The following is a 24,824-nucleotide window of genomic DNA, read 5'->3' as shown; positions in this document are numbered from 1 at the left end:
ACCTCAATTCAGGAGAGTTTATTTCAATATCCGTTTGAGGCCGCCAACAAATAAACAAATCGCATTGCAGCACAAACAAAAATTCGAAAGTTTCCATTTCAAGCATTTGGGAATGTTTTTGCAACACTTTTTTTATATACACAAATATAGGTAGCTCACTGTCTAAGCCTGAATTTATTTTCGTGTGTTATTTCATCATTTGTTTTTTGTTGTTTGTTTTGTATCTTCCAGTTGCCAAACATCAAGTCGTTGCCTACACACAAAAATCGCAAATCAAACATGAGAATCGTCACATTCAATTGGTGCGTGAGTATGGCTTCCATCCGAGGACGAAGGCGACTGTCGAGGATGGCGACGTGTTGCCAAAGAAATTCGAACCGTTTCCGGAGAATATGTACGGCAAACCTCTGGAGGAAATTGATAATTTCATCTATGAAGAGGTAAGTGAATTTTATTAGCAGTATATTTGGTGCAATCCAACTGTTGAGGGGATGAAAATGTGGCGCTGGAGGATGTGCTACTTTTTAAAGGCGACCCGTTTTGGGTCGATTTCAATTTCGGTATATTTTATATATTCGGCGAGTAAAGAAAGTATGAGGAATTGTAAAAAAGAAACATATGTTATTTGAAATAGATACCATTATAAAAGTAACTGGTCCAATTATAACTAGTTTGTGACTAGTCTTATTGATAATTGAAAAAATAATGAATTCTAAAAAATAGAAGAAATTTGTATTTTCATTTCATTATTGTATGAAATTTTTATGAAAATGTTATTTATTAATTTATTTGTACTAGCTTATGACTAGCAGGAAAACTGTATACTGACTTCATGTTGAGAGTAAAACGCTTGTTTATTAAGATATTGAAGAAAACATTAAACAGAAAACTTATAAAAATCGAACATATCCGAAATAAGTAATTCAAACCTGTGTCATAACGAACTACTCAGATTTGTACTAGTTTGTAACTAGTTCAAAAATACTTCCATATTAAAACAAAAGTAATTTTCCTGTAACATACTACTGAAAGTAAAATTTTGTTTGTTATGATACAACTAGTCCATTGGGCACTAGTGTGTGACTAGTTAAAATAAAATTAAAATTTATATATAACAAAATAACTACATTACGAACATATCAGGAATAACTAATTCAAGTCTGTGTTACAACGGACTAGACAGATACTAGTCCGTAACTAGTTCAAAAATAATTCAAAGTAAAACGTATTTTCTTATTACACACCACTGAAGAAAAATAAAATGCAAGTAAAATTATTTTCCGCAAGATGCAACTAGTCCACTCAGCACTAGTGTGTGACTAGTTAAAATAAAATAAAAATTTTTATACTACGGTATAATTACATTTGACATATACTGTTAAAAAAATGACTTTTAGTTCTTAATGTGAAAAAAAGAGTTTGAAAAAATACAAAAAATTTTTTACTAAAAAGGATGTTTTTCTACATCGAATTGATTAGTGAATCTTTGAAGATTTATTTTTTTTGGTTGAATACAAACATACATACACATATGGTATGTTATTCCATCAGTCAATCAATCAATCTAAATCAAGTGACCCATTTGTCATCTTCACTGATGTGGCAAGTTGCCGTTGCTGTCAAGAAGCGTTGACACTTCGAAAGCCTAAAATAACAACGATGTTTGCGCAAATGACCCATCAGGGTTTGTTTTCTTATTTTCCACCACTTTACTACACATATAATATATTAAACGTATCCTGTATGCGAAGCGAACTCTTGCCTCAACCTACACCTGCCGTTATTTATCTAGTCAGTAAGTTGTTGGCTGATATTTGCTCGCCAGTTGGCTGTCAAATGTTTTGCTTTTCGATTTCCTGTTTGATCGGAAATTGTAGTATTTGCACACACACACACTTGAGAAATCAGTTGTAATGGTAGAGTTGAGGGAGTACGTGCATGCAAGCATAGGTACACTTCATGGTCCTGCCAATTGTTTTCTTGTACGGCAAACTGTGCCAAAAACATGACATGACAAGCAATGAAGTTGCCAAACTGTCAACAAGCAGTGACGCATGTAGAATCTTGCTGCTGAATAATGTCCGCAAGCCAACTGACAGGCATATCGACAATTGGAAAGGTGATACATACAATTGACACATCAAAGATTGCGAATACTATGATAAGGAATTGTAAATGGCCAACTTTAATCTCGTGGGTATTCAATGAGTACAATTTTCTTAAATTTGAAATGATAGTTTATGGTAGATTTATTTTATAGGAAAAGGGCTTACAACTCGACTCAGTTGGGTTGAAATTGAGACAAATCAACTTGTAAAACCACTAAACTAGGTTAAAGCATTTCAAATTACAACTAGTTTCAGTTTTATCAACGTTTCAAATCTAAAAAAAAAGTGACGATTTGACTGATAATTCAGCCACTTATGGATTTGTAAGCTAACAATAGTTGAGTTAAAATTGAGACAACTCAACTTGTAAAACAACTAAACTGGTTATTTCCAATAACAGCTAATTTCAGTTGTAGTTGAAGTTATTCCGAAGTTTCAAACCTAAAAATTTACGATTTCATTGACAGTTAAAAAACTTATGGTTTGGAAGAATAATTTAGAAAAAAAACAGTTCAGATTCATAGTAAGATAAACTTCAAAGTCTGATAATTTTGAAAAAGGGATTAATTTCATTTACACTAAGGAAATTTTACGCGTAACGCTTAAGAGTAATGTCTAGAGATTAATCAAGTTCCATAAGACGTCAAATCTTCCAGCCGGGCTACATTTCCGGACGAATTAGTGGTTTCAGTAACGCATGTTAGCAGATTCAGCCATTACTTTCTCTTAATTAAGCAAGCAATTTGATTTTCGTTAGAAGAAAGACGCTACCATGGAACTCAGGGTAAAGCAGTGCCGTTTCAAACAAATTATACGACAACCTAACTAAATTATTTGCCTGATTGAGCTGTTATACGTTCAAATTGTAAAATTACAACTGAGGTTTAGTTGAGTTGTAAAATACAATAGGCTAGTCTCTTTGATGTGCTTTTGACAACCATATGATGTAGCTTAGGGTTGAAGGTGTGACAACAGAAACAAGTTATAAGACATCGACAACATTCCATAATTTTTTTTACGCATTGAGTTGTGACACGGATAAATTGTGAAATTTCAACTGAAGTGTAGTTGAGTTGTAAGCCGCAATAGGCATAGTAAGACCGGTTTTCTGGTTGTCCAATATTTGTAGTAAGAGCTTTAAAGCCCATACAGATAAAAGTACTTCCAAAATATTTTTTTTAATTGGAAGGTATTTTATATAACAACGCACCTATTAGTTTGCAATGAATGAGAATCAAGCTAAGTAGGATATTTGCCTGGGGATTTCTTATAGTTTATGCAAATGTAGTTCAGTTCTCACACCAAAATGACCACTTATGCTTTTAAATGTGGTCAGAGTGGTAAATTTTTATTGAAAATTTGAGTTTTATTTGGCAGCTCTTAGGTTAAATATTTAGTAAAATATAAATTAAGCTTGTCATTGGAAACCTATTAGTATGATTTTATTGGTTACGGTCAAGCTATGTCTTCTACTACATACGACTTTCAACACGAAATAAAAGCTTGCAAAAATTAATCCGGTCGTAACCATATGAATATTTCTAAATTTGGACTACTCTCATGATTTCAAAGTGTTGAGACAAAACCGATTACATTAACAAAAATGATGCTCTGAAGCGCGAAAATTCTCATTGGAGTCGAAAGACAATTGTATATAGGCATCTATTGATACCAGCATAGCCCAAAAATTTTCTGAATGGCTTGAAATTTAAGGCCACAAGAAACCAAAAATGACAAAATTAGAATCATTGCAGTTTCTATTTCAACTTTGTGTGAGATTAGCCAAATGAAAAACAGAGAAATGACAGAATGAAAACTCATTGTGTCTTCGGTTGATATGCGCTACCATAGATCACGTCACAGCAATGTCAATGGTTGCGGCATGACGCCTACATCAAATTCATAGATTACCACTTTTCTCCAAGAATTTTTCCAAATTTCAGCTTGCAAAGGCGGCGAGAGGAAAATTTCACTTTTCAAATGCCAAACAATGGTGAATGCCTGCGGCGCAGCAGGCAAGTAAAGAAAGCAAAGAGCACATAGAGGACGCTGAGAGGGGAATGGCATGACAGAGAGCAATGCGCAGCATATTTCAGAGCCAATGAATGCAATGCTTGTTGACGAGTGAACAGGAAAATTGCATTTTCTTCGAAGCCAAAAGGCAGCAGAAAGCTGCGGCAAGGCAAGAAGGCTGAAGGAAACCAGGCATAAGCGTGCTTGGCTACTGGCGGTTGGGGCGTATAAAGAAATTCGCAATTATTATAAGAGTTTATGTGCCTGCACAGGCAAGGGTGTGTATGTATGTTTGTGAGGCGGCGTGGCGCAGCTACAGTGCAGGATAAATGACATGTTCTGCGGCAGCTGACAGCTGCAAATAAATTTCACTACAACAGTTTTGCTTAGCTGCCACTGCAATGCGTCGAGATTTATGCGTTCCAACAGCACGCATACACATACACAGCTACACATTAGAATAATATTACTTTCACACATACATATATAGATATTTGCATATATCTCCACTTGTTTCCGGCAATCTTGTAGCGCATTTTTCATTTTTACGTCTGCTGCTTCGCTTGTAAAAAGTCCACACACACACATACATATATGTATATGCATACACAGTATGTATGTGTGTCCTTTTAAAGACACTTAGTCAGCGCTTAAATGTGTTTAAACAGAAATATGCTAACTCGTTGCCACACCATTAAAAGCCACAAAGGCAAGTGTCTACTTACAACTGCCAGTACACCAGTGCGTATGACTAATGTTAATTATGTGTGCGGCGCGGCGCATGTGAGTACTTGTATCTTACCTTTGACCAGTCGACAAAGCCTTACATAAGTAGCTTTAAGGCTCATAAATTATTTGTAAGCGTAATAAGTTTAGGAATTTGTTAGCGGTTATGCATTAGTTATGAGCGGAGTTAGTAGAGCAGAAACAGAAACAGAAACAGTGTGTGTTTGGGTTGTGTTGCCTTTGGTGCGTATTAACGCTTAATATGTGGGCAATTAATCATTCATCAAACTGCGTTATATACTAACTGTATAAGTATATGTATGTTTGTGTGTAATCGGAAGACGCAAGTGCTCTGCTGCAGCACGCAAAGTCCTCATCTCGCCACATATGCCACCTGTTATTAATTATTTACTTATGCATTTGTCATATATTCTGTTACATATGCGCAGATTATATCTTATTATTATTTTATTGATTTGCTGCGTCTTCTTCTTGGACTCTCTTTTGAGGTAGGACTGATGCGTGTGGTTAATTTGTGGCGAGAAAGCATTGTGGCAAGGAAAGTTTAGGCAGCAAACAATTGATTTACATAATACATTATATAATCATTAGCTAGCACCAAAATTCATTCGCTTATTGGTTGTATTTAGGGAACAGAAAAACACATCAAAATTTTTTGCATACTTGAAAATAAAGAACTTTCTCTGAATAAATATTTAGCCACGAATTGGTATAAAGCTCCTTAACCCTACTAAACACATTCTAAACATTATATTAGTCAAAAAAACCAATGCTACTGACAATTTTACAGGCAGACGTAGTGTGATAGCTTAAGAAAATGCAATTTTTGGGAAATAAAAAAATAATTTCTGTATCGATTGTATTAAGATATTAATGTGTATATTTATAAATATTTCAAAAATACAAGTTAAATTTTTTTATTCTAGTGGAACCCATTTTAATTACTTTTCTTCCGAAAAAATAATGAAACTTACAACTGAGACACCCAATATCGCTTTCTCCTCCAGAGAGTGCGAACGGGGTGAAGTGATCAGGGACAAAGGGATAAGCATCTATACGGAGTGGGTCCAAACTGGGTAATCAAGTGAGAGGTGGTGGCCTTTCAGCAAAGTTAGACACCAAAATAGTCAACCGGCCACCAGATCAATGGAGTCTCTTCCAAGCGGAGATCACAGCAATTAAAGAGGGCATATATTCAGTTAACTAAGGCGCTTTAAAATCACTAAAGTCTCTTAGGGTCTCGCCGAGGACAGTAAAGGAATGTATTGATCTTTCAGTGGATATAATGGTCTATTTCATGATAAACCTGCAAAGGGTTCCAGGACATAGCAATATTCCTGGCAACTATGTAGCAAATGAACTATACAGGACAGGCACTATCTTACAATTACACTCCGGGAACGATCGAATTTATATGCCTCTGTCTACTTGTAGATATTTAGTAGACAAGCATGTGATAGATAAAGCTGAGTCTAGGTGGAGATAATATATAACTTCTTCAACCAGCCAGCAAATGTGGCATATGATGGAATATGGGTGCCATAGGCAGGCATTCCAGCGGACTGGAAACACTATATAATGACTATTATGAAAACTGTCAGGAGATTGAAGAAGAGGCGACTATAAACAATTTTTATGCGAATGTAAAGCTCTGCATAGGAACAGAATCGCAACTATAGGTTTTCGGAAGTAGCACAGATAAGATTTTGTATTGAGGAACTTCATCAGAAGATCGGAGTGGTTCAGAGAGAAGACAATAGAGTGAGAGAGGCATGACAGCCACTATATATGGGTTACATTGGTGCAGAATGATTCATTCAAATTATATCTAAAGTTCGCAGAATTAGTACGAAATTACTTTTACCAAATTTTATTCTTAAAGCTCTGTATAAAACTTTGAGAAATTAAGCTTGATTTGTTCATCGAAAAAGGTGGCACAAGATCCCCTAACCCGCGACCGCTATAAGCAGGCAGATATATGCTATAGTGGTCCGAACAGAAAAATTGTTGCCTTGGGGAATTATCTCTCAGTTGCTGTTAACAACCTGGTTGACAGATTGCGCTCATATTTGGCACAGTAATAAAGGACGATTCTATCAACTTATACGAGTAATACATTTGTTTGAAATATCATTTTCCGCGGAGTTTAATAACATTTTCCGTGTACTCTTTTGTTTTAATGTATTCCCTATTCAGGCTATAAATACCCATATATATTAGGTTATAAATATTCCTAGTAAATAAAGATAAGTTTATGCCATTGTCATAAGTTGAAAGCGACAATTTCCGAAGTTATTGACCCCCAAGGGTATACAAAGGAAAATAAGAGCTTAAGAATAGAATAATACAACGGTCTAATATAGAAACCTTCAGCTCCAATGCATTACGGACTAAAAATTTAATCGATTACTGCTTCCAAAAAGGTAATTAGCTGATGAACCTCACACATAAGAAGAGCGCTAGAATAAACCAAGTGTAAACACAAAGTAAACACCAGTTATTGCCCAACAAAAGTGACTATAAGAACTTCAACTATTAAAAAGTTACGCACTTTAATCGAATGTCTACCACATAAACATTGAACACTGTAGTCACATTTTTATAGAGAACACACACACAAATAAACTAAGCAAATAAGCAACTAAGCGTTATTTTTTTTATTGTAGCTTTTAGCATAGAAAATTCAGTGCAGAAGTTGAATGCCCTCCACAGTACAGTACAACATATACACTTATGTATTCAAATATGTATGTATGTATGTGTGTTGGATGGTCAACCAGCTCCAACCTCTAGGCTTTTTTCACACACACACATATATATAAATCTGAGAGTAAATAAAAAGTACCGTATACAAAAATAAATAATGCGCCGTCAGTTGAGCTCGCTGTGCGTGCGGACATGAAGCATGCACCCTGTATATGTATGTGTGCATATTTTTTTTCATACACGTGCATGTGTGTGTGTGTTATGATTTGTGGCGAAGCATCAGCAGAAATGTCAGCTTTAACACCTGCTGCACAAATACAGAGACGCAGCCAAAGTACACAAACACACACACACACAGCCGCTTACTTCGGTAGATATTTGTTTATACCAACAACAATTTACTGTTGCGTTTGCGTTTGCGTTCTTTCAACCGTGACTTCCCTCATTTTGTATGCGCTTTGTGAGCAAACAGAGACTTCCTATATACCTTACCTGCGCTTATATATATGCCTTGTATTTGTACATATGTGCACATTCGATGTCCACAAAGCCACACACATACACACGTACATGAAGGTAGGTGAACAGTGGCACACACGGAAGACCTTAAAAGGAAACGACAGAAGAGAAAAGGTGTTGACAAAAGGTGCAAAGCGTCAGTGAGATAGTTATTGGCTTGAATGCGCCTCAAAGGCCGGCAAGCGATAAAGTGGAATTGTCAGCACATGTGGACGCATAAATGCTTGTACATATGTATATGTAATTTATACTGGAAAAACATGATGTTGGGTTAAGTGAAATTGGCGGCGGGTGCACGTCACGGCTAACGTTAAAGAGAAAATTAAAAAAATTAACGAAATATAATTTTTCCTATGATTAAGGTTGAAAATTTAATTTTTATTATAAGAAAGATGTTTTAAAAACATTGTTCTAAAATTGAGCGAAACCTCAAACTACGAGTAAAACACAAAAAACCATTAAAGGGTTATATCTGTTTTCAAAAAATCGATTTTTTATTGTCTTATCCAATTCTAGAACACCTAAATTTTTAAGTTGATCCGAGTAATGGTTTCGAAGAAACAGCCATGAAAACTTGTACGCTCGAGGGAAGCTAGGCTAAAAGGGTAATCCTTAAACGCATTTTCCCGAAACTATATATTTGAAGTCGGTTGGCAAGATTTCTCGAGAACTACTCAAACGATCTTCATTAAATTTTACACAGGTCTTTGAGATACAATTCTTAAACAGTTCTACGAAGTTTTTTTTTTGGATTACAACTATTAGAAAAAAATGTTACGAAATTTTAAATTGTTTTGTTTAATGGCTGCCAAAAATCCAATCTTCATTTTTTTTTCATTCGTCCAAATGCTACGATAAGCTTTTTTCACTTAAGATGACGTAAGGAGTTATCCTACCAACGCGGACGCATTTTTTTGCGAGAGGTCACCGGAAATAGAATCACAATGGCCGAGTTTAAAATATTTTTTTCTAAAAATTTCAGAATTTCTTTGTTAATAGTGTATGTTTGTAACAATAAAAAATTCTAAAAAAAATATTTAATTTTTTATATGAAAAAAAAATGGTTGAAAAAAAGCCGGTTTTATACCCGAGGAAACTCATGTAACCCTTTAGGATCAATTATAAAGATGTTTATGGTATGTATAGTGTCTAATATACCTTCTACTGATCCGTTATTGACGTTTTCGAAAAATGAGCATTGTTTGCGGAGAAAAGGACGTGTGCAGAATTTCAGATAGATATCTCAAAAACTAGAGCCAAATGGACTCAGTTTCTCATGCTGATCATTTATATTCATAAATACTTTATTGGGTATCCGACCACTCCTTCTGAAAGTTACAAAAATCGTTGCAAACTGTCAGGGTATATCTAGGACTAATAAAGATTGTACATATCAAGTTTGTGATTAAGTTCGCTTGTCCAAGGCATTACTTGTGTAGAATTTTTGAAATCTGTATGACACTTGGCAGCCATTTTCTTTGATATTCTGGGAAGACCTGTCTCTTGCCATGCCGTTTAGAATTATTTTGAAACATACCAAGCGTTATAACTCAATCACCGAGTAAATTAAAAACAAACTCGAATTCGGCATAGATGGAGTGGGCAGACTTAAAATAGTTTTTGAGTTGTAATGGCATCGATCTCTAATGTGCTTATAATGCATATCTCAAAATGTACGGCTACTGACATGTGGGAATTTTGGAAAATGGTGGAAAACACGACAAGGCTTTTTGCTGGGCCCCACTATTTACTGAATATGAGATTCTCCGACCTTTTGGATGCCTTTCTGCCACATAATCCGTTAATCATATTGGTGTTCAAAATAAATATAATTGACTCACGTCTTCCTCTAGTAGTCATATATAAAATATTTACATATATTTACGTCGCCTCGATTGGTATATTTTATGGACATTCGGTAACATAAAATTGGTTCTAAGATTGCGATTTAGAAAATACATTTAAGAAGATATAAATTTTTCTAAATTGATTAACTCAATATGGTAGGAATGACAAAAAGTTGAGACTGGGCATTTCTGTGAAGTCGTTCTTGACAATTTTGCGAAAACATCTTAGCCTACATCTCGACAAGATCAAATTGACGCAAGAACTGAGGCCCCTTGACCACCAGAATCGTCGTATGTTCGTGAATTGTGCTGACCAACAACTTGAAAATGATCCGGATTTTCATCGAAAAATCATCTTCGGCGATGAGGCTCATTTCTGGCTGAATGTCTTTGTCAATATGCGTTATTGGACGGGCAGCAATCCACACGTACATCAATCACCATTGCATCGTGAAAAAATTACGGTTTGGTGCGGTTTATGTGCCGGCGGCGTCACTGGGCCGTACTTATAATGATGTGATGATCAAGACCGGCACGTTACTGTGAATGGGAATCGCTACCGCTCAATGATAACCGAATATTTTTTAGATGATATGGACTTGGACAATATGTGGTTCCAACAGGACGGCGCCACAAGCCATACGGCGAATGTGCATCGGTCGTGCAATTTGACGCCGTTAGACTATTTCCTGTGAGGCTACTTCAACTCTATAGTTTATGCCAACAAGCCAGCGACGAACGAATATCGAACGTGAAATTGCAGCAGTATCAGCCGATTTATGCTAGAAAACTTTCGGAAATTGGGTTCAGCGTCTGTACTTCTGCAAGCGTGCCCATGGTAGCCATGCGAAGGAAATCGTTACTTTTGTAGCGGTCTTATTGAAAAACCCGTTAGATATCTAAATTTTCTGAAAAAGTTTCGCTATTTTTTTAAAAAATATTTTTCAGACTATGTTTGTTTAATTTATAAGGCCAACATTTACTAATATGTTTATTTTTTTCCAAATGAAGTTGAAAATGCAGCTGTGTTATAAAAAAAATAATAAAAAAATAATGCAGAAGGACATCATACCAGAAAAAGTATTCCTTTATTAATTCAATGTGACACTAGATGCTATAATTAGCATATATGAGCAAAAGTACGCATTAAATATTTATAGCAATTCAGTTCAGTTTAGAGCATTGACATTAGGCTGTCAATAAACGAGCTGTCATAAAGTAACCGACAAAACCAACACAGAGCAAACACAACCACAACTGCCACAAATACTCTGCTTTCAACGTTTGTAAATAAAACAAAATAACCGCTATTTAGGTTTGTAGGCGCACGTGTGTGTGTGGGTGTAGGCTGTGGCGCATCCATTACCATTACCATTACCAACTGTCATTCAATTACATTTACGCTAATCAAATATGAATCGATATTCATTGGTTGGCAAAGCACACAAACACAAACACACATTCACACACGCATTGCAACACACATACAATTCGATATATATGCATACACATACATTTGTAAGTGTATGTCTAACCGCGTTGGTGTTTGCACAAACATTAGCGTTTGCGTACAAAGGCAAATATGTTACTCATCCGCAGTGGCTCACCCGGCTTTGTTTGCATTTGCGTGCGTTGTTATTACTAAAAGCAAGAAAATCATTTACAAATCAAATACAAATGGCGTAACTGACTTCTAACTGATATCAGTGTGCTTTAACTAAGCCATTTGTGCGTGTAAAACTGTTTCAATAAATAACTAACGCATAATGTTGGCTTCACTTTATCAATGCGACATGACCTCTGACCGCAATGTGGTTGCAAAAGTCCATATAAATTTAAAATATCTTAATTGTGGCGTTAATATGTGTAAATGATGTGTTGTTGTGTATTTGTAGTAAGTAATTTTCATTAATTTGTGGTGTATTTAATTGAGAAGATAACGAAAGTGTGAGTAATATTGACGATATTGAGGAAAAAATATATAAATGTATGCAAAAAAATTTAATTTATTTTTAATTTTTTAAAGAAAATATTTATGCGTGTGTTTTATGAGCAGCATTCGTAAATTAAACGTTTTTACTATTTTTTTACCATTTAAATCAAATAAAAAATTACAATAAAATATATTAATATAAAAATAAATACATTAATATAACTAAACGTATATTTTTATACTCAGGAGCAATCAATTAAGATAATCATTTTTTGATATGCTTAATACATAAAATAATACAATCAACAAGTTCCAATTATCTGACATAAATGGGCAAATGTGTTCATACGTATCGTCAACTAAAATGCAAAATAACGTAACATCACTTTTCATAGTTTACAGGCAAAGGAAAAACCTTATAATATAAAACACTCATATGAAACAAAATTTGAGTTTTGGTTATGAAGTGGTTATATATTGGTTATCATGCACACATATTGAAAAAAATAAAACGGTTATATATTGGTTATTATATCTGACAGCGATTTCCATTTTTTTTTTTTGATGATCATCACTTTCCATAAGTTTACAGGCGAAGGAGAAACGTTATTATGGAAACCACTCCTATTGAAAACAAAAATTTATTGGTTACAAAGTGGTTATGTATTGGTTATTATACACTCATTTTGAAACCAAATTTAAGTTTTGGTTACAAAGTGGTTATATATTGGTTATTTTATCTGATAGCGGCTTCCAATTTTTGTTGATGATCATTACTTTTCATAAATTTATAGGCGAAGGAAAACCGTTATTATAGAAGCCACTCATATTGAAACAATACTTGAGTTTTGGTTATTAAGTGGTTATATATTGGTTATAAATTGGTTATATATTGGTTATAAATTGGTTAGATATTGGTTATATCTAACAGCAGAAGCCGAAATTGTTATGCTACATATAAATACTATGATGTAGGGAATCGTAAGCAGTAAAAAACTCAATTTCGATTTGTTTGAGGATACGTTGTTTTGCATTTTAGGTGACAATATTATAAGTGTGTGTGTTTAACATTAGCATTAAGTGCTTTAATTGAAAAATTTACATTCTCATTAAAGACCATTTGAGAAACATAAATTAGCTTGTATAAAATGTGGGCGACAACGAAATGCAAAGAAAGTAACGGTGACAAAACCTATAAATGCATTAGGGTGTGTCAAAAAAAAATATTTTTTTTAGGTTTTGTGCTCTGAAAAATGGGTTGGTAAGTAATTCAAGAAAAATTTCGATAAGTATGAGCTCTCCATTTTACATTTATCGCAATATTGAAAAGTAAGCTGTACAATTTCATTTATATCATACTATCATACTAATTTTTTATTGGAGAATGATAATATTTTTTCATCAATATTGTATCTGTAATCTATAGCTTTCGAATGTTGAGGTTTACGAAAAAATTGTAGGCAATCACTTTTGTTTATAATTCGATTTCCTATCAATATATGATACGATAAAAACTTTTTCAAGTACTAAATGTCGATAAATGAATTTTTCTTTCCAACAATAAGGTAAAAAGCGGAGGAACAATGTATATTAGCTGCTTCTTGAAAGTCTCTTGCAACCAGTTTTCAAAGCATGAAGAGAAATAATATATCCATTTTTTTTTCACCCACCCTAATGTCTAGATAGGTACATGTACAAAGGCTATATATGAAGAGGCAAAAAGTATAATTTTTTTTTACCCACCCTAATGTCTAGTACAATCATTGCATTTTGATTGCAAAATAATAAGCGCGCAATTGCTATTGATACACATACATACATACAATTAAGTGAAAATTCGCTTTGATTGCTTTAATTAGCACTTAAAATATTTGCGGAATCAATTTATTAAACAAAACGTCTTTTTTCTTTTGCCAGAAATTGTTGAAATTCCTTAATTGCAAAATTAATGGCAAATATTTATGAGGATGCAATGACGAATGAGCTCTGCGTGGTGAATAATTAATAAAGTCGATATTTGAATGCGTGTGAAATGCAGATGTTGCGTATACGCCACGTGACACCCACGCAATTTATGAGCGAATTGAGTTGCTGTGGCGGCGCTTATGGCAAATTGATGACCAAATTTGGGATGTGGGAAGTTGCAATTGAAGCTATGAACACGATACTGGCAATTATTTAAATGTATGTCAGCATAGTATATTTACATATATGTATGTGTGTGTAGAGATTGGAGTGAAAATAATGACATTTAATAGAATGGAATACCTGAACTGGGAGAAGGATAATAAATAGGTATAAAAATAAAGCAGGAAAATAACACAAATTATAAATAATAGTGTGAATATAAGAATGAAAGATAGAAAAAAAATTTAAATTATGTAAATTTGTATAAAAATAAAAACAAGTATTGAAGTTAAAAGTCGGAATTCGTGCATGAAATTCAATAATGTAAAAATAAATGCTTGAAATAAAATAGAAATATATATTATTTGTCTTTAAATAAATTTTAGGTTTCACAGAAATATCCGCCAACGTGATTCACGTATAATAAATAAGGGCAGTTACCAATATTTCAACGATTACAAAGTGACAGGGACATCAATTATATCTATAACATCCGTTATATACATAAATATAGCAGCCTTACACAAAGCAAAATCCTGATAAAGTCGTCAGAGCTAAGTAGACGGGCAACCATTTGGCAGTCAAGTTAGTAGTTTAAATCTTATTACAGTTTCATACTTGTTTTGGTGAATACTGCTTTTTCAAAATTCATTACCTAATGTTCGTCTAGCTGTCCGTTCGTCTATCCAGCAAGAAAACTTGATATAAAATTGGCATATTTTACTCTGTAATCGATTAGGCTATAAAACTCAAGCATCAAGCAACGTGCACATATGTTTTGCCGATCAATACGAGTACATATGTATGTATATGGTAAGAATATCAACATCACTACTCCCTTGGCAATCATAGCTTCAATAACACATGCATATACTTGTACATTTGTTTATAGCAAGTACTTCTACCTATATTAACAGCTGCCCACGAAATGCTTGTGTATGCATTGTTTTGTGGCAAGCGAAGCATATTTGCAGCGGAAACCTTCGCTGAACGTGGTGGTGGCCCCAAGCGATCGCTTGAAGGCTACTGCTGCTGCTGCTATGAGCAGCGGAAACGCCTGAAAGTATGCAAACATACAATTGCGTAAAATCAATGCCAGAGCATGCGCTCGCAAAATTCACATTGTTTCGCACAAGTGTTTGCATTTTGTGTACACACCCACACACAAAGCTATTTAATAATCAATGATTAATTGCCTTTGATTGCAGTCAATCTTTAACGCAATCGCTTTCTCCTGCAGCGCAATAATAAATGTGCATTTAAATAAGCTCATGCTCAAGTGCAGGCGGAAATGCTCAATCACATGTGTAAAAAAAATGTTTATTAAATAATCATTTAAATAACCTTGGCATGTGCACGGCACGTTTTAAACTCCGCTTTAATGGGTATAATAAAAGCAATAGGTTGTGGCAAATACACACACTTCCATATATGTACGAATATGTATGTATGCATATTAGGGTGTCTGTTATTTAGCAACTTAATTGTTTACTAGCAAAAGCCTCCAGAAGTTATCTGCAGTTAAACTTATCCGCGAAATGTACTGATCATTCATACAAGTGAACACTATTACAGTATTGCTCATACGTCAAGGTGTACTGTATGAATGCGCTGTGCATTGGTAGTATAATTTCAACTGCTTATAACTTTTAAACGAATGTTTTTTTATAAAAAAAAAATATTCAGGCTGTTTTTTATTAGCGCAGAATTTTCTATGCCAATATCAAGTTTCCAAAGTTGTAGGTATATTTGATTAATGCAAAAGTTTGAAAAATCCAAGAAAAAAGCAAAATGATTTAGACACGATTTGAACTGAAAATAAAGAGCGTTTTTACTTTGCATAATTTGTCTTAGCGCTTCTGCAAAGACAAAAAACAAAAACTTCACAGGTGAAAGTTTTACTTATAAGAACTTGATTTTGATCGTTCAGCTTGTACGGCAGCTGTTTGCTATAGTCTCCGATCTAAGTGATTTGTTGGAAGATTGAAGCGATTGCTTTGATGGTAATCTCTACTGAATTTCATAAGATATCGTGACAAACAAAAGAATTTTCCAGCACAGACGGGGCAGTTAGTTTAGCTAGCCTCGAGCGCACAAGTTCTCAAGGCTGTATAAAAAAGTAATAGAGCAAAACATTTATAAATATTGTACATGCACACGAACTATGGTATATGAATGCACCATATACGCATTACATACATACCATATATGCATATGTGTCTGCTTCTTTGTTGTTGGTATTTTATTTTTTGTTTCAGTTATGAATTTTTGCCAGCTATATACATCTTTGATCTGTGAGTGTATTTGCATTCTATTTCACTACGTTTTGCCAGTTAACGCCTTTCATTTCCATTGCTCGGTCTGCAATTTTTCGGAAGCATCATCAAACCAAGCAAATAAATAGAAAGGAAACAAATATGTGTGCATTTTTGTTGTTTTTTTTTTTTGTTTTATAAAACAAAGACTATACACGTACCTCAAAAACGCAATCAAAATGGATGAAAATATGAAACGAGAGCGAAAAGCAAGCAAAATAAATAAAAATTGTTAAGCGCAACATAAAAGAAGTGAAATTCAGGTCATGTAGATCGTGTAACCACACATCATAGAAAAAAGCCAAGCACAAGCACATAACTTTATGCCTACATACATATGTATATAAGCACATATGTGAGACTATAAATCATAGCAAATTCATGTTCGTGAATATTTGAATAATAATAATTCAGCTGGCAAAGTTTTTGCGAAACATTATGTGCCTGTAGTGGTCTATTAAATATATATACATATATGTGTATCACATGTACAAGACTTCAAACATTTTATTTATGAATATAAAACACATCGATTAGATGTAGCATCTGCGCGCGTTTCAATCATGAGCAACTAAACTCAGGTGTCAAAATTCGAATACATCATTACAGTTGTGTAATAAATCTAAGCAGACATTTCCACGCTTATTTACATTGACTCTATCACTTCTCCATTATCTTTCTTCTTTAATCCGGTAAAGAAAGATATACATATTTGCATGTATAGTCGTCTGATATGCATAAAATAGAGTACAGTGGGTGTATGGCATAAAGAGTAATATTTAAAAGACTTTTCAAATTTAAGACAAACATTTTCTGCACACCTACTACATAAGAAGACTACCACTAGTACGCTGCCGTGGCACTTAACGCCATCTAGCACATATTGCCCATAGACAAAATCAGAAGGTTTATGGCTGCGAAAGCTGCTATCATATTCAGAGAATCTGGGTTCCTAAAAGAACACTTGTCTGAAAAGTCGGAAATCCTCTCACAATTTGACTTCATACCAGAGCACTTGGATCATAAAGTCGTCAAACCGATCGCTAGCGACTCCTTCTCTGCCCATATACCGGCGAAGGAGTTGTGGGTGGTAAGAAGCCGGTGGAGAAAAGAATGAGTCAAAATTTGGGGCAAGGTTGGTGGAGGGGTTTCCTGTAAGGAGATCTCTATCAACTATAGCTTCAGACTTCCAGGCTATTTTAGTGTTTTCCAAGCTCAAGTGACTGTACACTCAGATTACAGAGCGCCGATACTAGCCTTGAACTCATTAACTGTGCGTTCAGCGCTGATCAATGAGTACCTAACGTCGCAATAGCAACGAGTGACTTCGATAAGTTGGCATGGGTGTCAGGCTACAGCGGAATCGCAGGAATTTGAAAAGCTGATGTTGAGCTAACAAGAAATGGCACCCTAGAACCGCTATTAGTAGAAAGGTCGGTGCTAGGCCACCATCGGCAGATCGCAATAGCCTTTGGCCCTAGATTGATCGCAAAAGATCTAGTGATTTCTTTGCCCTCAGTAAGATTACCCTTTCCCCAGTTTTGGGACTTTTAACATCAAAAAAGACAATTAATTCGACCTCTTAAGTGCCTAAAACTGTCTCTACATTGCTTTCCTATGGTTTATAAATGTTTATATTGGAAGTAATAGGTAAAGCCCTCTGCAAGTTATTGATGAGAGGATGTAAGAAAAAATACAATCGCACCAAAATACGTGAATCTTTTACTAAAGCGTTGTTCAGTAGAAATCGCAAAGGAGTTGCTTGACATTGTAGCTCAAACGCATTATTACTGAGGACGAGACAAGAACTTATGAATATGACGTCGAAACTGTCCAACAATCTAGCAAATAGTGCAACAAAAATGAACCGAAACAAAAAACGAAATTCGTAAATGCACTGAAGGTCATCCTAGCCGAGGTTTATATGTATGCAACAAGTGGATTTAGTGTTGTCATGCTTTTATTATCTTACAATTATATTTTGAAGGCACTAATAAAGATTTGTACATAGTCTGATTAAAATTTGATCAAATAATATCATTCAGCTTGAGTTTCCTGAAGATTAATTAACCCAAGAAACTATTAGTGCTTTTGCTGATGGTAAATATAAGTATATTAATAAAAGAAATGTTTTGTCATATAAATTTGAAACCATTTTTTATGTTGAAAACATAGCCTCAAATAATTTCCATGCATTTTATTTTAATGGCTATCGATTAAAGTATTCATTTAAAATTCATTAATAAACCGCTAGAGTAGAACGCAAATATAATTAGCTTCATTCATTTCAATTTGTGAAAATTTCGCGCCAATTTACACTAGTCTACACACATGCAGATGCACAAAACCGAAGTTCATTTTCGCCAACCTAACCTCAACAAATTCCGGTTAATCGACTTTTGCCATGTCCAATCTCAACAAAGTGCAATTAAGAGTCAACAATTAGAATTTGAATAGCAAAATAAAGAGCAAAAATAGAAAAATAGAAATAGAGTTCAACGGTGCTATAAAAAAACACAAATACAAGTAGACAGACACACATATATGCACATATATACACGCTTCCATATATACACATAAATGACTTTTTAACAGCCGCGAAATGGGCGCAAACGCTGCTGAAAAACAAACAACAACAAAATAAAAATACTTTGAATTTACCAAAAATCTGCCTGTAGTATTTACATACAAAAACACACGCATACACACACATACAAGCACATATTTATAAAACATTTGAAAGGCTTTCAGGCGTGTGAAAAGCGTCAGTGAGAGGAGGTCAAACTAGCCGTGTAAGTAGTGTGCGCTGGTTGGTGTTGTGAGGGGAAGACAAAGAGTCGCTTAAAATTCCGCTGCGGCCTTCAACTTTCCGCGGCAACACAAACAACAACAGCAACAACACAAATAATAACAACACACGCCACAAATAAACAAACAAGCAGGCAAAAGCGATGCAGCGAAAGCAAAAATAACAACAAATATAACAACAACAACAACAACACCAAAGCATGGACCTCCAACAACAACAAAAACGAAACTACAACAAAATTAACCTTTTTCGCGCTGTTGCAACAGCAATTAAAAACGGAAGCGTCTGTTGCCGTTGAAACGGCGAAAGCCAAAAAATGTGCGCCGTTCGAAAAGGGGAGCAAGCAAAAAGCCAGCGGCGATTTTTTTTAGCCAGCGAACAAATGGGGCGACGCAACGAAATGTCATCATGAATGCTTAAGTGAATTTCATGCCAAGCCATGCTATGCCATGTTATGCTGTGCTACGCTATGTTGTGGACAACAGAAACAGTAACGAGTATATATTTATATATATCGTAAAACAACAACACAAAATTTAAGGCGAAGTGTATATATGATGTATGTATATTTAAAAATTGAATAAAATGTGCGGCAAGTGAGTGGCAGAAGTGGCAGGTGCCATACTTCGCGCAGGCACCCTCATGCCGAACTGCTACAGCTTTGCCCATTTCGGTGGAAGGCACAAGGAGTGAAACAAAAAAGCAAAAACTAATAGTCAAAGCTGTGCAAAAACTCCGCATGTCCACTGCAAAGCTCCGACTCGACAGAATTATTTTGAGTCAACAAAATAATCACGAAATATTCGGCAGCGCAAATAAGCAAAAATAACAACAAAAAAATACTAGCGGATCAACGTAAAAACTATTTAACGCCGCAACTGCGAGAAGTATTTTTTTCATAAAAACAAAAACAAACGACAGACCATCGAAAAACTTGTGGGGCTAGGCAGGCCACGGCGGCGTTAGGCATCAGGCACAATCAGTGCAAGCAGCGCAGCAACGCAGATTGACTTTTGCAAATTCATGTTTATTCTACGCACACTACTATATTTTATGCGGGCGCACAGTGGGTTTGATTGCTCTACTTGTCGTTACTTTTTTATGTAAACGCGGTTGGAAATTTTTAATAATTTTTTTGTAAATGAATTTTTAATTATTTTATTTCAATAATTCTTTAAAAAAAAAAATTAAAATAAAATTTTTAGTAATTTTTTTAAGTTTTAATAAAAATTTTAGTAGTTTGTTTTTTTTTTTCAAGTAAAATTTTTAATAATTTTTTTTAAATAATTCTTTTTTAAAAAAAATGTAAGTAAAATTTTTAGCACATTTTTCTTAAGTTTTATAAAAAATTTCAGACTTTTTTTTTTTAAATAAAATTTCTACTATTTTTTTGTAAATCAAATTTTTAATATACATATATTTTTTTGGAAATATAATTGTTGATTATTTTTTTAAATAATTCTTTTTTAATAAAAATTTAAGTAAAAATTAGTATTTTTTTTTTAATTTTAATAAAAGTTTTAGTAGTTTTTTTTAATCAATAAAAAATTTTAATAATTTTAACTTTTTTTTTTAATAAAATTTTTACATATTTTATTTTAATAATTCTTTAAAAAAATATTAAGTAATATTTTTAGTAAATATTTTTAAAGTTTTAATAAATTTTTTTATAGCTGTTTAAATGAGTTAAGCATCCACCCCTCTACCCGGTAAAACTGGCGCATCCTAATGCGCCTGTGCAATTCACCACAGATGATGATTACAACACAACTAAACACATTTGTCAACAAAAAGGATGGGCAACGGGAAGGCAAGCGAAATTCGTTAAAAACAATTCGAACAAAACATTCGTTCGACACACTGCGCACATCAAGATTCGCCCTAAACAATTCGACATTAACAATTCGCACGTCAACAATTCGACCACACACTGCGCCGCGAAAGCACTCGCTTCGTTACACACCCCCGTGCTGAGACTTTCGATTCGTCTGCAGACCTAAGCGCATAAGTTATACCCTTTTTGCGAGGTAGAGCTCAAACGCTTCTCCGTAACTTTGGATAGGCCGTGATCCTGAACTACATATTTCGACATCGCTTCGTACTACATCGATCCCGCATTTGTTTCACTATCAGTATAAGGTTCCATTTATTGTAACCGGAGTTTATATTAAAAATAAATTAACACTTATTTCCTATCCGCTAAAAAATGCCTTTTAATTAGAAATATTAATCGCAAGTGTTAGTGACTCCTACAACTTACATACAGTGGTGTGATTCTCACTTGGCTGGGCACCCAGGTAAATATGGTCCTTCGAGCCTAACAGAAAGGCACTAATGGATTTTAAACAAATCTAAAATCTGAAAAGGAAAAGACAAACAGAACAAAAGTGTGGTGACATAAACAGTGCTTCTATAACACTAATAAATAAAATAAAAGGAAACAAGTGCGATGAAGTGACAAAAGTTATAACTTTACATACATTTGTAACATATGTATACAACAAATAGACAAACAAACAAAAAAAGCGCGAAGATTAAAAAACAAAAAGTGCAGTGCCCCAAACAGTAGACAAAACATACGTATACAAACAAAAAACAAAGAGTCAAAAGTGCAAATGTGCAAAAATCAACAAAGTGCAGTGACACACAACGAAAAAAAATATACTTGTATATACATAAATACGTATATAACAACCAAAAACAAAAAAACAACCAAATCAAAAGACCGTTCCAACAAACAAAACCAAACGTGGCGCGCAGCTCCCAAACTAAAAATAAAAGACATAAATTAAAAACAAGCACTATTCGGGCGCGAAACCTAAAAGAAAAAAAAAACAAAACCACACATATCTAAATAGCAAAAAGTAATGTAAAAGAAACAGAGAACAACACACAGAAAATCGCGCGCGAAACGTTAAAACAAGACATAAATAAAAACAAGAAAACGGGCGCGAATTTAAATTAAACTAGAATAAACAAAAAAGCAGCAACAACACACATACATACTGAACAACCAACTGGAAGCGGAGGAGAAGGAATTAGCATCAACGGCCCGAATACCTGCAGACACATATAAACATACATATATACAACCGCATTATCCCCAAAAACCCTTGTTGGAAAACAAAGTGAGCGTATTTATTTCATTTCATTGAATCTATTTTAAAGCACATATATATGGATATGAAAATACGATTTATATGCTCTTATAAAATCCGTTTTAACAGCGGAAAAACGGTTACCAAACTGCTCCTTTGAGTTTACTTTGCGGGAAAAACCGACCACAGTTTGGTATAACGTATATATCAATATATACATGTACATATGCTAAACAAATAATATTAATTTATTGCCCATGTAATAATTTACCTTCGCGTATTCAAACACATTTACTAACAAAAAAAAAAAAACAAAACACAAAAATTAAGGAAATCAAGCAGTTACTTGCGAAAATTTCCCTCAAACCCCTTCTGTTTAACTAAGCAGTAACCAGAATTACATATATACGGGCAAAGGCAAAATTAGTATTAAATAGCATAGAAAACAAAACAAAAAAAAAAAAAAAACAAACTCAAACATCCATACATACATACATACATATATTCATAACATATATGCTATAAACATATGTGTAACAAATATAAATTACAAAAAGCACAAATATTGATTTATTATCAACAAAAATACAATATGCTCGTATACACATATGCAAATCTTCTTACCTTTCTATACTAAATTTTAATATACATACATACATATATATGTAACTATTTACATTCCATTTTAAATCTCGCTCTCACTTTTTCACAAAAAAAATATATATATATCATAACTTACATACAAACATACGGCAAAATCTGCCTGTGACGAAAAACACAAAATCGCAAAAAAACCAAAAGTTCAAAGTCCACATTTGCAATTATCCAGCAATACCTCTTGTTCTTTGGCAAACAAAAGCAAGCAGGATTGTGGACAAAAAGCTAATTGATCTCTCTAGCGAGCTCTCAATTGCTTACGAACAAAGCATAACAAACAATTCGTGCATACTTAGGCTCAAAGCGAATTGATCTCTCTAACGAGCTCTCAATTGCCTAAGAACAAAACCATAATCATTAGCACACTAACAATTCGTATACTTATATACATAGCGCATTGATCTCCTCAGCGAGCTCTCAATTGCACAAAACATATCAAGTACCTTCATAAGCACATACATACTTACATACACACAAGTCCAAGTATTAGGGTGCACCTAAATACTAACATAAGGACGTAAAAGGTGGTAATAAAGTAAAAGTGCGGATATTTTCAAACTTAAAGCTAAAATAAAATAAATAAATAATATTATTTCGCAAAAATGGTTAATAACGGAAAAAATCATAATACACCTGCAGCAGCTATACGCTCAAAACAGGCTATTAAATTCATATCAGAAAGTGACAGTTTAACAAGATACTGCACTAGATTTGCCTCTTCACCGATTCACGAACACTCGGAATCGTTATTAGAAGTAAAAGGTCAAAATCTTAAACATTTTTGGACTCGCCTCCAAACGGCTCATGACGCCATTGTAGATTCTGATGATTCAGATCTGCCACAAAATTTTAAATTATCTGCTTACGCCATATACGAAAACTGCTTAGACCAGTTCGAAGAAACAAAAGCTATGATCTCCGATCAAATAAAGCTCATTAAAGCAACTGCACCTACTCCCCACAGTAGAGTAGAGCTGCCACAAATAGATGGTCAAAAGGCAAGTTCCGGCATCCACCTCGAGCTGCCGCCATGTGACACAGAAACATTCTATGGAGGTTATGAAGAATGGCCGTCCTTCCGGGACATGTTTACGGCCGTGTACATAAACCATCCTAAATTATCACAAGCGCAAAAATTGTATCACCTCCGATACAAAACAAAAGGTCAAGCAGGCGTAATAGTCAAACAGTTCGCTCTTAATGACGAAAATTTCAATTATGCTTGGGAAGCTCTAAAAGCTCGTTACGAAAACGAAAGAATATTAGTCGACAAACAAGTCACAATATTAATGAATTTACCAAAAATTCAGAAAGAAACAAGTGAAGAATTTATAAAACTTCAATCCACTGTTTCAAATTGCTTGTCGGTTCTAGCGACACAGCATATTCCCACAGACAACTGGGACCCCATACTGGTAAATATATGCTCCGCGGCATTACCGAAAAAGTCGTTACTTCTATGGGAGCAATCGCTCTCATCACGAAGAAAGTGCCCAACGTGGCAACAAATGAAAGATTTTCTCACCACCCAATATGAAATTGCGGAAAGGTTAGAAGAAAAACTATTCAAAACTAAGAACAAAAACGACCAAAATGGAAGCTTAAATAGACCCCAAGTTAGAAGCAAAATCAAATCAAACAGAATTTTTAACAATACACAATTGTTCACATCCGAACAAAGAAAACAAACGTCATGCGAACTATGCACAAGAGGGCACAAGCTAAAATCTTGCGAAAAGTTTAAAAAACTTAATATAAATGAAAGGAACAACTTTGTCAGATCAAAAAGACTCTGTACAAACTGCTTGTCCAATGCACACAATTTTAAAAATTGCAAAAGCAAATTTAATTGCTTATATTGTCACAAAAGACACAACTCAATGCTTCATTACAGCAGATATCCCATCTCACCTCAAAGAAGCTCTTATACACAAAGAACCACGGG

The 24,824-nt window shown here is 34.3% G+C and overlaps 2 protein-coding genes across 7 annotated transcripts in view; one reads left to right on the top strand and one right to left on the bottom strand.

The window, feature by feature from the left end:
- The window catches only part of LOC105229112 (sodium channel protein 60E), a 292,253-nt gene that overhangs the window by 118,994 nt on the left and 148,435 nt on the right, over positions 1-24,824 (top strand). For all 4 annotated transcript variants that reach the window (XM_049453420.1, XM_049453418.1, XM_049453419.1 and 1 more), the window contains exon 3: positions 232-440. In XM_049453420.1, coding sequence (XP_049309377.1) covers positions 232-440 — 209 coding nt within the window. The remainder of the gene's footprint in view (positions 1-231; positions 441-24,824) is intronic.
- LOC105229111 (mitochondrial thiamine pyrophosphate carrier) overlaps positions 1-24,824 on the bottom strand; it is a 136,732-nt gene that overhangs the window by 6,888 nt on the left and 105,020 nt on the right. The window lies entirely within an intron of this gene.

Source organism: Bactrocera dorsalis, chromosome 3 (genome assembly GCF_023373825.1).
Source record: "Bactrocera dorsalis isolate Fly_Bdor chromosome 3, ASM2337382v1, whole genome shotgun sequence".
Lineage (NCBI taxonomy): Eukaryota > Metazoa > Arthropoda > Insecta > Diptera > Tephritidae > Bactrocera > Bactrocera dorsalis.
This window is presented reverse-complemented; position numbering and strand designations above follow the sequence as displayed.